The following is a 16,593-nucleotide window of genomic DNA, read 5'->3' on the forward strand; positions in this document are numbered from 1 at the left end:
CTAATTTTATGACCGGCACCTATATATATATATATATATATATATATATATATATATATATAAACTGCTCAAAAAAATTAAAGGAAAACTTTGAAAACACATCAGATCTCAATGGGAAAAAGAAATCCTTCTGGATATCTATACTGATATAGACTGGGTAAGCGTGTTAGGAACGAAAGGATGCCACATCGTTTGATGGAAATGAAAATCATCAACCTACAGAGCCCTGAATTCAAAGGCGCCCCAAAAATCAGAGTGAAAAATTATGTGGCAGGCTAGTCCATTTTGCCAAAATTTAATTGCAGCAACTCAAAATTATACGCAGCACTTTGTATGGCCCCTGTGTTCTTGTATACATGCCTGACAACATCGGTGCATGCTTCTAATGAGATGACAGATGGTGTTGTGGGGGATCTCCTCCCAGATCTGGACCAGGGCATCACTGAGCTCCTGGACAGTCTGAGGTGCAACCTGGTGGCATTGGATGGACCAAAACATAATGTCCCAGAGGTGTTCTATTGGATTTAGGTCAGGAAAGTGTGGTGGCCAGTCAATGGTATCAATTCCTTCATCCTCCAGGAACTGCCTGCATACTCTCACCACATGAGGCCAGGAATTGTCGTGCACCAGGAGCCACTGTACCAGCATAGGTTCTGACAATGGGTCCAAGGATTTCATCCTGATACCTAAGGGCAGCCAAAGTGCCTTTGTCAAGCCTGTAGCGGTCTGTGTGACCCTCCATGGATATGCCTCCCCAGACAATCATTAACCCACCACCAAACTGCCCATGCTGAATGATGTTACAGCATAATGTTCTCCATGGCTTCTCCAGACCCTTTCACTTCTGTCACGTGCTCAGGGTGAACCTGCTCTCATCTGTAAAAAGCACAGGGCACCAGTGGTGCATCTGCCAATTCTGGTATTCTATGGCGAATGCCAATCGAGCTGCATGCTGCTGGGCAGTGAGCTCAGGGCCCATTAGAGGACATGGGGCCCTTGGGTCACCCTCATGAAGTCTTTCTGGTTGTTTGGTCAGAGACATTCACACCAGTGGCCTGCTGGAGGTCATTTTGTAGGGCTCTGGCAGTGCTCATCCTGTTCCTCCTTGCCCAAAGGAACAGATACTGGTCCTGCTGATGGGTTATGGACCTTCTATGGCCCTCTCCAGCTCTCCTAGAGTAACTGCTTGTCTCCTAGAATCTCCTCCATGCCCTTGAGACTGTGCAGGGAGACACAGCAAACCTTCTGGCAATGACACGCATTGATGTGCCATCCTGGAGAAGTTGGACTACCTGTGCAACCTCTGTATGGTCTAGGTATCGCCTCATGCTACCAGTAGTGACACTGACTGTAGCCAAATGCAAAACTAGTGAAGAAACAGTCAGAAAAGATGAGGAGGAAAAATGTCAGTGGCCTCCACCTGTTAAACTATTCCTGTTTTGGGGGTCATCTCATTGTTGCCCCTCTAGTGCATCTGTTGTTAATTTCATTAACACCACAGCAGCTGAAACTGATTAACAACCCCTCTGCTACTTAACTGACCAGATTAATATCCCATAAGTTTCATTGACTTTATGCTATACTCTGATTAAAAGTGTTCCTTTAATTCTTTTGAGCAGTATATATATATATATATATATATATATATATATATATATATATATATATATATATATATATATATATATATATATATATATATATACATACACACACAGACAGATATATATGTATATACAGATATATAGATGTATGTATATATCATGTAAGTGTGTAATATATTTTTGCAAGGTATTTATGCATTTATTATTCTTAAAAAAAAATTTTTCTTTTCTTGTAATTTCTTTCACATCTTGAAAAGCACTTTGAGCTACATCCTAAGTATGAAAATGTACTTTAAAAATAAATAATGCTTTCAAGGTGAGAGCTGGATGAAACGACTGTAAGAACAAAGCCAAGAAATTATTCCTGTGCAAGCCAGCACCTGCTGACCAGTATTATTTTTTGAAATATGTCTGTTTGGCCAAGTTGCTCAAATTCCAGATTTGCTTTTAAGTGGAAGTGGCAAAAGTGTGTCATCTGTGACGTGATTTTAGAATCTGGATCAAAGTTCCACATTGTCCTAGATTGCACTGAAAATGACAAGGCCAACTCTAAACTGTACTAACTGTGTTTGGCCAATATGCTCTGTCATATTACAACCACATTACACATGCTTTTTAAAATATGAAACACAGTTTCTTGGTGAAGTTTCGATTGTATATCTCAATTTCTCCAATTATTCTCATTTCCAGTGCACATTCCAAAGACATGTGTATTAGGTTAGCTGTCACTCTAAATTGTCCCAGTAGGAGGAAGGAAGAGTGCATGCATGAGAACAGTGCATCATCAAAGGTTGGTTACTGTTTTGCACCTCTTACTACTAGATTTGTCTTTGACTCCTCTTAATTCCACATTGCAAAATATCAATATATAAATACTTATTTGCAGCTTTTTTTAAACATATATAGCTTAACTTATAAATGAGATGGCAGGGAGTCATCTATGCATCAAAAACTGTTCTTTAATATCAATAATTTGATTTTGCTATGTGAAGTTGTCTTAAGCCAAGTTTACCTTAGAAAGGGAAAATGTACACAGTACGGTGCAAATATTTATCCAATTTGGATGAATTTTAGTTACAATGCAGCTAACACAAAAGTTCTTTGCTAGACTGTCATGTTACCTATTTTTATATTATCTCCCTAAGGCTGAATATTAAAAAGCATCATTGATATGGATCTTTTCAGTTAAGGAGAATGATATTACAATATATATACTGGGATTACTAGAAAACTACAATATAAAATATTTGTGAAGTATATGTAATGACTTTAATGAAGAAATAGTAAAAAAAATCTTTGACATGATATGCTTTCAGAGATTTATTATTATTAAGTCAAATTTGATCAGATATACCACAGACAAAAGATGGGCTGCAAAATTCTGTTGTGGTAGTACATCAGTTTAAGATGAAGTTAGTGTAGTGCTGTGTTAGCAAACATTTGCAAAGGAAAAAATGTTAAAGGTTATTTCCACTCTCAAAACAAAAGAAAGCTAAAAGCGCCAACATTTTGGCTGTTTAACATTCCTTCCTTTTCCATGTGGAAATAACCTGTAACCTTTTAATCTCTGTAAGATGAGTTAACATCAAGCGTCAAGAGATCAATTATTAGTTTAGTTGAATCCTTAAGTTATATAAATCACTTTAAACTGTACTCTATTAACAACATGAGCCCAGAATGTTCACTCCTGAAATGAACCACCACATCCTAAACTTGGTAAACAGTAATGGAGGCTTTGGAGATATGTTTTCCTAACATTCAGTTTCAAGTGGTTACCTACTCTATAATAACTATATAACCACTCAGTATTAAACTTACTTGCTTTGCCATTTGTGACATGTAGACAATGATATGTTAGAGAAAAGCTCTCAACCACCCCTTAATCACAATGCTTTGTAAAATAGTGGGTTAAAAGAGATGCTACACCCATGATCTTGGGTGAATATCATCTGCTTCCTAAAATGAAGTGCTACCTCAATGGAAAGCATTATGCCTATGGTTAAGACATTAAGTCATCTACAGAAGGTTGCAAAGAAAGACAAACTATTTTCTTTCAGAGGTGTGGAAAAGCTTTGTCAATGTCATTACATGTGCATTAGTGTGCATGGAGATTATGTTGAAAAATACCCCTAGTAATAACCTCTTAATAATAACATTGTTGTAAACTTAAATTTTGGAATTTGAACCTACTTAAATGTGTCTGTATTTAATGAATGATTATCAGCAAAGGGATATTTGAAGAAATTAGTAGGATTAAAGTAAATAACATCTGAATATCTATGCTTTAAATGACTGAAATCTGAATACCTGAATACCAGAAGTACAAAGTGGAAAAAATCTCAATGTGATTTAGAATCATTTCCACAGCAGTTAAAACTCAACATTATGAGTGCTACTTTTCAAAATGACATAATTAGATTCTTCTTAATTATTAGTTTAATCCCTAACTTCTCCACAGAGATCACAGGTTCAAAATCTATAAGGGTATTAGATAGTACAGGATGTAACACAGCTATTTACCTCAAGTGTAAGAAAGCCTCCATCATGAGCTGCAGTTACTTGTGGCGAAGGCTCAAACCATTCACATGACTTTCCTAGAAGGTTCTTCAATGTTTTTACTGAAGACACAGTGAGGGAGCCAGAGCATCTTGCTAGAATTACTGCATTATCTGTCCACCAGTTAACATCAATCAGGGGATAATAGGATTCTTTATCTAGTGGGAGAAAAATTTAACAAATGTAATTGTTAAATTATTATAAATGTAATTCACATACTATTTGACGTTTTGGTTTAATCACATGTTAATTTGTTCTTTAAAAATTACTAATATAATTCATATAAATCTTAAAAGTCTACAACTGCTATGTTGCTTCAACTGTGTTAAACCAAAGAAAGTATTTCCAAAAATTTTTTATACTGCACCAGAAACATAAATCATCAGATACGCACATAAACAAACTATATTTCACCTCTGTAACAAACTCTAAACCTGGAAAAATCTGCTTATTAATGTAAGGCCACCAAATCTGCCTCATTATTTAGAACCAGGCTAAAGTCTATTTTCCTTATCAGAGCTACTGAACAGGCAGTACATATATCATCTGTATTTCTGTTTTATTCTAACTTGTTCTTGCTATGCTGCTGTGGAAGTCATTATCACTGGTACCATAATCAAGTTATAGTTCTGACCACTGAATGAGTCTTTGGTGTGATTAGTAACTGCAGGAATCAAGTGTTACTGACACAGCAGCAGATTCTACATCATGGGTGCTGAACTCTGGTCCTGGAGGGCCGCAGTGGCTGCAGGTTTTCATTCTAACCATCTTCTTCATTAGTGGCCAGTTTTTGCTGGTAAGCAGGGCCGGTACCGTAAAGAGAAATATAGACCCCAGCGAAAAGAAATGTGATGTGCCTGATCAGATTCAAGTAGTGGGGGCTCCGATAGTGGAGGCGACAAGGAGGGCTGATCGCATGGTACCGGTGGAGCCAAGACGCTGGCTGATGAGTGCCACAGGTCTTAATGCCCTACTGCCAGAGCCAGCATCACTCTCATCTCACCCCCACAGGGCTGCAGACGGAGAGGGGTCTTTTCCTTTCCTGTAGGGAGTCTTAAACCGTCAGCGCACCCCTGAGGAAAAGGAAGAACCGGAGGAGTGAAGCCGGCTCTTCCCACAAAGTGAGCCTGTGAGCTCACGTACAGTGACGGGCCACCCTCTGTGGTGGCAGAGAGAAGTCCTGAAGTCAGCGGAGAAGACGAGAGTGCAAGCAGTCCCGTTACAAAACCCAAACACGGGGGCATGAAGGCCGAGGAGTCGGTGACGATGTTTCAGCTGTCAGGGTGCCGGCCGAAGGGGGTAGCGTTGGTCCTTTAACCCAGTAGAGTACGCCAGGCAGTGGCGTCAGGGCAATGCCTCTGTCCCTGTATCTGCTGTATATTTTACAGGATCGGGCCCTGGACGAGCGTGATTTAAACCCACTTAATGGAAGACCTGCCCTCGCAGGACGGGCCACTGCTGGCAATGGGGCAGTATCACAGGAGGATGGGGGTAAGACCCAGCCAGGACGCCTGAAAGGAAAGGGAGGTGGTCTATATGTCCCCCGGACCACGAGGTGGCAACCGCCCTGGAAGTTGAGGGGACCATGGGGAAGAAGCAAGGAGGCTCAAACCCACTGGGGCCCGTGGCCACTGCCAGGGGGCGCCCCAAGCGTCGTGGAGCCCGGGAGATTGACACTTCCTCCATACCTGGGAAGGTGGAGGAAGGACCTTCCAGGGACACCCAGAGTGCTTCCAGGTGCAAGGAAGAGCATCACCAGGCACCTAGAGCACTTCCAGATGGAAATAAAAAGGGCTGCCTCACTCCAATCAGGGAGCTAGAGTCGGGAATTAGGATGAAGCTCCCGCGAGGAGACGAAAGGCGGCTCAAAGACATTTGAGAGGATGTTAAATGTGTTTGGTACAGGAGCACTGTGTGCTGTGTGGGACTTTTGGTGTTCAATAAACGTGTGTTTTGTAAAGTGCTGGTGTTAGTCTGATGGTGTTCAGACCCGTGCTCATACAGTACAGACTCTAATCTCCATGATCAGGTACAGTAATACATGGGTAAGAAAATAAAATAACACAGTAGATTAACTAGTAAGAAAACTGAAAAGTTTTTTTTTTTTTTATATTATTAATTTTATTACAATCCATACAAAGCAATCAAGTTTTACAAAAGAAAAATTAGTTAAGAACAGATCGATCCCCACCCTGAGAGAGAGCAAGCCAAGCGTGTAAAATTTAAGGCTTGTAAACATACCTAAATGAATAAATTCTCTGTGCTTTATGAACTTATTTTAAAATATTACTGATTAGATCCTTCCATGTTTTGAAAAAAGTCTGCACAGATCCTCTTAACTGAGTATTTGATTTTTCCAATTTCAAATAATATAACACATCAGTTTCCCACTGACTTAAAGAGGAGAGTTTGGGTTCTTCCAGTTTATCAGAATGAGTCTGCGTGCCAAAAGTGTAGTGAATGCAATCACAATTTGTTTGTCTTTCTCCACTTTAAGCCCTCTGGAAGAACCCCAAACACAGCTGTTAATGGGTTAGGAGGGATTGTGAGTCCAAGGCTGTCTGAAGGTAATTAAAATTTTTCCAGAATAATGTTAATTTGGTGCAGGCCCAGAACATGTGACCTAGCGAGGCTGGGACTTGGTTGCAACTTGCAGGTTCGATCATGCCCTGGAAACATTTTGGAGAGTTGTAGTTGAGACAGATGTGCTCGATATATAATTTTAAGTTCTATAATTGTATGCTTTAGCATATGGAGCTCGAGTGAATTCTCTGCATTGCTACTTTCCACTCCTTTTCTGATATATTAATTGAGAGATCTTTTTCCCAGTGTCCTCTTGGATCTTTGAAAGGGAGGGATTGTAAAATGATTTTATATATTGTAGAGATGGAGTCTAAGTCCTTGAGATTGAGCAATATTTTTTCCAGCATGGATGAGGGTGCAAGATGAGGAAAATCTGGAAGGTTCTGTTTAACAAAGTTCCTGATTTGAAGATAGTGAAAGAAATGTGTAACTGCAATGTTAAATTTGGAATGTAATTGTTCATAGGATGCAAAGGCGTTGTCTATATAAAGATCTCTAAGCAAGTTAATTCCAAATTTTTCCAGATATTAAAACTGCATATGTTTGTGAAGGTTGAAAGAGGTGGTTCTCTTGCAGAGGTGCCACAGATAGAAGCTTCTCCGTCTTAAAATGCTTTCTACATTGGTTCCAGATTCTAAGTGAGTGGAGCACAATTGGGTTATTAGTGTATTGCCGATAGCGTGTGTTTATTGGAGCACAGAGCAAGGAATACAAAGAAGTACTGCAGGATTTTACTTCTATTGCGGTCCATGCCTGTGTATGTTCTTCTATTTGTGTCCAGGTTCTTATCACTGTATATTTGCTGCCCAGTAATAAAACTGGAAGTTAGGTAGAGCCATGCCACCTTCTGCCTTTTGTCTTTGTAGGGTCGCTCTTTTGATGCGTGGATGTTTTGAATTCCAAATAAATGAGGTTATTGTTGAATCTAATTGCTTAAAGAATGATTTATTAATGTATATTGGGATGTTTTGAAATAAAAAGGAGCTTAGGAAGAATATTCATCTTAACAGTGTTAATTCTTCCAGCTAGTGTGAGATGAAGGGTTGACCATCTATGCAAGTCTTGTTTAATTTTTTCCATGCAGACGGCGAAATTTTGTTGATAAGAGCTTTATGTTTACTTGTGATGTTTACCCTAGGTATTTAAACTGTTCTGCAATGATAAAAGGTAGGGTGTCTAATCTAATATTATATGCTTGACACTTTTATTCAGATTAATTCTGAGACCAGAGATCTTTTGAAATTCTGTGAGTGCTGCTAAGACTGCAGGCACAGAATTTTCTGGGTCCGATATATACAGTACCATGTCATCTGCATATAATGAGATTTTCTGTTCCAGTCGTTCTCTGCTAATTCCCTTTATCTGATCAGTATTTCGACAATGTATTGCCAGTGGTTCAATGGCAATGCAAACAACAGCGGTGACAAGGGGCATCCTTGTCTAGTGCCACAGTTCTTGTTGATGCAAACTAAAGCTTCTGGGTTAGTATACAGTAATTTAATCCATGCACAAATGTTCGGGCCAAACCCAAACTTCTCCAATGTAGTAAAAGGTATTTCCATTCAATCATGTCGAATGCTTTTCTGCATCCAATGATAATAATATTTCTGGGGTGTTTGATTTAGTTGGTGAGTATATTACATTAAACAGGCGTCGAAGATTTGAAGATAAGTGTCGGCCCCTAATAAATCCAGTTTGGTCTTGTGATATTACCGAGGGCAGCACTTTCTCCATCCTTCTGGCTATTTTAACGTCATTATTCAGAAGTGAAATAGGTCTGTATGATGCACATTGTAATAAGTCCTTATTTTGTTTTGGAAAGACAGTGATTAGTGCTTGGCGAAAGGTTTGTGGAAGAAATTGGTTATCTCTTGCTTCTCTAAATGTTGCTAATAGGAGGGGAGCTAGCTGAGCGGAGAATTTCTTGTAAAACTCTGCAGGGTAGCCATCAGGGCCTGCTGCTTTCCACCTTGGAGTGACTTTATAGCATCTAGTAATTCTGATAACACCAGAGGTTTATCAAGTTCCTCCACACTAAAAGCGTCTATTTGTGGTATCTGTAATGTATCCAGAAATGCATTAGATTGTGTATTGTCTTCTTTAAACTCAGTAGTATATAGGGATTTATAGTAGTCTCTGAAAGTGTGCATTATATTTTTGTGTTCGACGATTTTATCTCCGTTATGTTAGTGATTACGAGATTGCGTATGCACTTCTTGCTTGTGAATTTGTTGAGCTAAAAGCTTATTAGCTTTCTCTCCATGTTCATAATAATGATGTCTGGATTTGTAGATTAGTTGTTCAGTTTCTTTAGTTGTCAAGAGGTTTAATTCTGAATGTAGAGCCTGCCTCCTCCTATGTAGAGTCTCGCTTGGTAGTCTGGCATGTTCTTCATCTATTTTAGTAATTTCGCTTTTTATCTCTGCTACTTTCTTGGCTTCGGATTTATTTCTGTGGGAAAGATATGAGATAATCTGTCCTCTTAAGAAGGCCTTAAGAGTTTCCCAGAGTATTCCTGCAGAGATCTCGGGGGATGCATTTGTCTCTAGAAAGAATTTGATTTGTTTGGATATAATTCTGTACGTCCTGTGGTGGGTTGGCACCCTGCCCAGGATTGGTTCCTGCCTTGTGCCCTGTGTTGGCTGGGATTGGTTCCAGCAGACCCCTGTGACCCTGTGTTTGGATTCAGCGGGTTAGAAAATGGATGGATGGATGGATAATTCTGTACAATTCTCATCAGCTAATAGAAGCGGGTTGAGGCGCCATCTGCGGGATGAATGTATGGGGCTTAGTAATTTTAGCTCCAAGATTATAGGTGCATGGTCAGAAATAACAATAGCATCGTATTTGCAAGATTTAATCTTAGGCAAGAAGTTATTGTCTATAAAGAAGTAATCAATCCTTGAGTAGCAATGATGTACTGGTGAGTAGAAAGAATATGTTCTTGAATTTGGGTTTAAAAACCTCCAGGGGTCTGATAAGTTGTGATCAGTTATAAACTTTGTAATTATCTTTGCGGTGTTAGATGCCGTTCCTATCCTATCTAAAAGTGGATTTAAAACACAATTAAAGTCCCCAGACATTATAACTTTATGAGTGTTCAGATTCAGAATGGATGCAAATAAATGTTGTATAAATTCCTTATCATCAACATTAGGTGCATAAACATTTATCAAAATCATTTTACAGTTAGATAAGTCTCCCATGACCATTACATATCTCCCTTCAGGATCCAATACTACATCTGATGCTACAAATGGTACTGTTCTATGTATGAGAATTCCCACACCTCTAGTTTTCTTCATAAAACTAGAATGGAACATTTGGCCAGTCCAGTCTTTTTGCAGCGGAACTGATCCTTGCTTAGTAAGTGGGTTTCCTGTAAAAATACTATTTTAGCATTTAGACCTGTTAGGTGAGAGACTACTTTCTTTCTCTTTAATTTGTGATTCAGGCCTTTAACATTCCAGCTTACGAGTTAACTGTCCCATCATGGAGACACTGATTCTGAGTTTTTGATGTCATTTTATAGTCTTAACTGGAAGTGAGACAGCTTAGGTCTTAATTTCCTATTTCCCTTAGAGTTGTTGCCATGCAGCTTATTATTACGTTGGTAGTTATAATTATAAAGATTGAGGGGATAGATTAGGTATAGATCAGGCCTGCTCTTTTTCTCTCCCCCCCTTAACCCCCCACCCTCCTTTTTGCCTCCCCAAGTGAGGCTAAAACCCACTTCACACAGTCCCAGTCCTCTGACATACCCAGAGACAGAGCACGTCCAAAGCAAAAAAAGCCCCAATGCAGCGGCGCTTTAGGGTTAAAAGATAGAGATATCTCTTACCAATATAGTCTTAAAAAAAAGATTTTGCACTTAAAATATATATATAGTCTTCAGCAATTTTAGTGCATTAAGATGATACACCCAGATAATAAACCCGGGGATGGTGTTAAAAATGTGTCCAGAATAAGCATAACAAGTCTTAATGCAGTAATGCATTAATAGCAATAACAATAAACCAAGGGTATGATATTGAACAGTCTCGTTTAGGGTAGAGATGAAATAATTAGAAAAGAAAAAGAGAAAAAGAATAATTAAGCATAATAAAACATAAACAGATAGCCCTAGCAATACTAAGTAATAATGAGAATATATGATAATATATGCTGATAAAAACCCGTATTTTAAAGCAAATAGATCAGACACTAGATTATTAATCCTTGCTTTATCATTAACCGCCATGACTCACTATTATGTATCAGAATAGTCCCGGGATCAGCTTTCTTAATTCCTTTTCTGCTTCTTCCTTGCTAGCGAAGACATAGAATTGACCCTGCCATTCCACTTTCAGTTTTGCGGATACAAGAGGCTGTATTTGACGCTGGCTTGCCGTAACCGCTGTTTAATGTTGTAGAAGGCTGCGCGTTTAGTAGCTGTTGCTGGAGAGAAGTCAGGGAAGATACGAATGTGGTTATTTTCATATATAATATCTTCCTTGTTTCTGAGGAGTGCCATCACCTCTAGCTTAAATGATAATCGTTCAAAGCGAACTATAAAAGATCTTGGTCTGGGTCTAACGGTGTTTGACGCGTCTGTAAGCTGCTGCTATCTCAGATTCTGCTCTAAAGTCGTCCCCAATTATTTTAGAAAAAAGTTCAGCTGTAAATTTCACAGGATTGGAACTTTCTCGATTCTCAGGCAGACCTTCAATTCTGACATTATACCTTCTACTCCCATCTTCCAAAGCAGCCAGTCTGCCACCAAGTTTTTTGCATTCGGAGCTCACATTTACTGCTTTTTCCTCGGCAATGGCAGCTAAATTTTCAGCCATTTCAATCCGATTCGTGAATGTCTCCTTGAGATCCTCCAATTGATCAGTAAGCGTGCTCAGTTTAACCGAGTTTTCCTGAATGTGCTCTTCAATTTTACCCAGCACCTGTCGAAGCTCAAGTTGCACCTCTTGACGCAGCCTTTCATTTGCCTGTTGGAATTCCTGTCGCAGCCATTCATTTGCCTGTTTCAACTCCTGACTCACCTCCTGTCTCATTTTTTCGTTTGCCTTTGCCCTTGCTTTCTCATTAGCCTTCTCACTTTTCTTTCACTTATCTTGCATGAGCTCAGCGAGCATCACCTCCAGTTTAGACATTTCAATTGTGCTTTCTTGTACCGTAGATGAAGCAGCAGACTCTGATGTCCGGTGTTCCCGCTGCTCCCGGCTCGTGTAATTGCGTAATTGAAGCCGCGGACTTCAAGGCCCTTTCCAGTTTCAGGTGATCTTCTCCAATCGGCGAGCTATCCAGATCTGCACTCACGATCGCACCTTCGCTCCCCGGCAACGATGTAGCAGACCGTGATCCCGAGGAGTCTGTACTTTCACCCAACTGATCCAGGTCTGTCTCTGAAAGACTGTATCTTGAACTAGGGCTTGCTGATCTTAGCTTGGGTGTAGCTTTAGTTTTCGATTCTTTAGAACCCCCCTTCTTGTTGGCTATGTTTATATGTGCTTACATATACTGTAGCAGTCCCTCTTGGGTTGAATAAATACAGGATATCTCAGGATAATAAGCAAATAATATGAAAAATAACGCCGCTGCTAGCGGAGCTCCACTTCAGACGTCCATCTCTCGCATCGGACAAGACCAACTCGAAAACTAAAAAGTTTTCTAGCTCAGCCCCTGGATGTAGTGTTTAAAACACTAAACAGTCCATTGAAGGTGATTATGTTCTATTAGTGCAAATAATGATGTTTCTCTGTAAACATCTCTAAATGGGTGTCAAATAAAAACAAACATAAAGGATTGATTTGGTTAATGAAAATTAATCAATGATAGAATAAGTACAGTAATTCATATTTTATTTATTATATTTAGCTCATTTGTAAAAAAAATTGTATGAATGGTACAAAAATAGAGCAGTACAAAAACTAATAGCTATAAGAACGTATATATTTATAAATGAAAATTCAATAGTTTTTTTTTTTATTATTTGTAAAAATGAAATTGGACAGGTAAGTCAGGCAGTGATAACTATTACTTTCAGAATTTGGAAGTCTCCAAATTGCTAATATGTTTAACCACAGCACGACAAGCTGGTTATTGTCAAAAGTTGATTCTGAAAATGTAGATTATTAATGAAATACCTCTGAATATGATGCCTCTGATATTTTAAATGTTAAACCTATATTTAGAAACCTCAAAATTAAAATAAAAAATACAGAAGCATGAAAATTTAACATGTAAGAAATAAATATTAATCTTGTCTAATGTACTTGGATAGTGGAATATCATGGTTATCAATAAAGAGAACAATAATTAAGACCAACAACCACTTTATAAATAATAATCAGTATTAAACATTAGAGTACCTTTAATCCTTTTTCTTCTGTCAAGGGAATTATGCCACTCTGGATTGATATCATCAAATCCTGGCTAATAAAGACAAAACCATACAGTTATTTTTAGAAGAGGAAGAGTTCTGAGTGTTTTTATCCAATAAAATTACAAATTTATTTTAAACTATTTAAGTATTAAAATGTAGGTGTTTCGTTCATTTTATAGAACAATGGTCTAGTTAAAGACACCAGTAATTTTGGTAGGAAATGTACTACTTAAACAATAAAAGATGTCTCAACCAAAACATACATGTTTAAGTAGTAATATTATTATTTTATGAACAACTTATTAAAAAGTAAAAGATAAGAGCCCTGTCATATTAAAATTAGAAAACTGTGGTGTGGTTTGGTATTTGCAACTGATGCATGTGCCTACATCATACCAAAATCAAAAGACCTCTCCAAAGCCATTTTCAAGCAAGTTGTAGTAAATCACTCCACTAACCAAAGGATCACCTGCAAATAGAGAAATCTTCAAACTACTGGCAATCTACCTTGGGCAGATCGTTCCATTAAATTCAACCCAGCAGCAGACTGAAAGTTGTTTCTTGAAGTATCCAACAAAAGAACAATGTACTATTAACAGATAAGAAAAAAACAAAAATAGCATTTAACCAAAAAAACAAAACATACAACCTCTGAAGGATGATGGTAGAAGCATTGTAGTTTAGAGGTGGCTATCTGCCTCAGGACTTGACCAGCATTAGGGCTGGGTATCAGAACCCATGTCCCGATTCACAATGCCCAAATTTAAATCAATATTGCTTTTATCTTGACTGAATTAGCATGCATTGATATATTTGAAACTGTGGCTTTATGAGAAACTACTTAACTATGCATAGAGAATATTAATATAACAAATTTCAGTAACACTTTATTTGAAGGGTGACTGCATAGTGGCTTCATAACATATCCACAATAACAGAATAACATTAAAGAAGAAATACTTGATTAGTAATAAACAGTTAACATCAGTATTTGGAAATGTGGAACAAAATAGTGCGCCAAAAAAAAAACCTTTTTCATAGCCTTGCACTCATGCAAAATTCACCATAATTTAATTAATATATGCATCACCGCAACAGAATCCACAAATATAATGGGGGGACTGGGTTGCTCCTTGTCTGAATACAATGCAGTGGCATCTGCTTTATAAAACATCTATATCATCTTGCAAATAATATTATAAAATAATCAAATATTGCTTCTTAAATAATAAATGTTATTCAATATGCTATTCGTGTGTTATGAATCTCCATGTAGACACCCTTCAACTAAACAGCCAATTGTATTCTCCTGTCGGACATTGAAAACACTCTTGAATTATGCAAAATTAAAGATACAGCGGGAAGACTCATGTCTTTCTCAAATTCTACAAGTTACACATATCTTCAGTTGCTCACTCGTAGCAGTCACGTTACTCAGTCTCGAAAATGTGTCCTCAATGTCCTTAGAAAGAACGGGAAGCATTTTAAAATAAAGATCTAGAGTTGATGCTTCTTGACAGCAGCACTGAATGAGTGTAACATAAAAGAAAAAGCCAATCGAAACTGATAACGCCACTAGTATGAAGCAACTTCAAGTCGGCTGCTTTGCTCACACACTCACTTTTTTATGGCAGGTTGCTCTGAAAATTACAACAATTGCCCAATTGCTTTGTCGGACTACAAATTTTTTTAACCATAGCAGTACAACTGGCCATGTGCTTAAAGAGAAGCAATGTTTATTGGACTGGGCAAAAGTCAAACTTGAAATTGATGCGGTAAAACAATGGAAAAGAGTACTGGTAATGCTATATAGGTTTTTGGAACAACAGCAAGTCATCTCAGTAGCTCTGTATACTGTCAGTGAGGTTGCTCCCGGTGTAAATGGCATGCAGCATGCCTGTCTGCAGCACATCTGCTACCGGTGCCCAGTCATTTTAATGTGTGATTGTCACGTAGGAATCTGCTACCCTGGATGATCAGCTGTTGTAAGTTAAAGCTACTCTCTCCACTGGCGTGAAAAACATGTTGATGCTTTGCTTAAGATCTTATAAAGCCTAGGTACAATAACCTCACTCAGTTGCTTTCTGGTTGGTATAGCATACAACAGTTCAAAAACCTATATCATATCATTTGTCAAAAGTCCTTGTTTTCAACAACAGTGTAGGGTCTTATCTTTGCAGATAAATACTGCTACAGATTCTATTATTTTTCGGCATGAGGTGAATTAAACAGATGTTTGAAGCTGTCCACCGCCTCTAGTGCAGATGCTTAGGCTCAACTCATTTGGATCTTGATTGAGTGTACATTTATGGGTGACGTCAGGATAAATGATTTCTCAAATTGGTTGTGTTACAGTAATAATTCATGTCCGAGTTTTATCCAGTTGTTTTTTTTTTTTTACTGACGCACTGTTTGAATCTGTAGTAAGTCCACACATCTGATTTGAGTGTCAAAGATGCCGATTTCACTTAAAGAGGACACACAATTGTAGGTGAGATAGTAAAGTGTTTTTTCCATAGAAAGTCTTAACAGGCACATTAGCAACATCTACTGGATCAAATGCCAAAAACAAAGATGAGTGAAAATCTACATAAAGTAATTAAGAAAGATGGAATTGTTTAAATGAAAAATAATGATTAATCAAAAAATCTATATTTTTACCCATGCCTAACCAACATGTTCTCACAAAGTAAGCCAAGAATTCCACATTATACCAGAGTGTAATTAAGGAAAATGTGAAGCTATCTTTCAAAAAACTGGAGCTGAAAAGTATATGGACTTTGAAACAAGACACTAATCCGCGAAGGAATAATTAATAAAAAGGCAATACATGGAAAAGAATCACTCAGATAATACACAGTAGAAGTAGCAAGACTGGTAATAGATTTCTCTAAGTTGACAAAGGTGAAAGAAGGTCAATTACAAAACACCCACAAGAAGCTATTTCTGTCATAGGAAGGAATAGCAACCATTGAAGTTAGAGGTGTACTTTTTTGTCATAGCTGAAAACTGCATTTCTAACTTTCTGTTGAATAACTGCAATTTGTTATATCTTAAATTAGAGCATCATAATCTATCAATATTGTTGAAATGAATATCAAATGAATAGCAAATATGGTAAAGAACAAATATCTTTTTATGGGAGGAACTAACTGTTTAAAAAGAATCTTCACCATCTGTTTTTTTCTAAGACAAAATGTACATTATACTATGCCTCATTAAATACTTCCTTTTCTTCAGATAGATAAACTTAACCAATAATATTACTTAAAAAAGTATGTTAAATTCCGGGCACTAAGTCCACACATGACAGTTTTTATATCAAGTTGTATTACCTGTATTATCTGACTCCATTCTCCACTTTGTTTCAAAGAAGGAATGTCCCATAAGGTCAGTGACCCTGATAAATGTATGGCTGCCAGAAGGGTCCCATCTGGAGACAAACTCAACTTGAAAATACCATCCTGTACAAAC

General features: G+C 37.9%; 1 protein-coding gene across 1 annotated transcript in view; it reads right to left on the reverse strand.

Moving 5' to 3' along the window:
- nbas (NBAS subunit of NRZ tethering complex) overlaps window positions 1-16,593 on the reverse strand; it is a 418,366-nt gene that overhangs the window by 346,709 nt on the left and 55,064 nt on the right. The window contains exons 12-14 of the mRNA XM_039748931.1: window positions 16,455-16,583; window positions 13,106-13,169; window positions 4,125-4,318 (exon numbers count right to left, since the gene is read on the reverse strand). Coding sequence (XP_039604865.1) covers window positions 4,125-4,318; window positions 13,106-13,169; window positions 16,455-16,583 — 387 coding nt within the window. The remainder of the gene's footprint in view (window positions 1-4,124; window positions 4,319-13,105; window positions 13,170-16,454; window positions 16,584-16,593) is intronic.

This window comes from Polypterus senegalus, chromosome 3 (assembly GCF_016835505.1).
Source record: "Polypterus senegalus isolate Bchr_013 chromosome 3, ASM1683550v1, whole genome shotgun sequence".
Lineage (NCBI taxonomy): Eukaryota > Metazoa > Chordata > Cladistia > Polypteriformes > Polypteridae > Polypterus > Polypterus senegalus.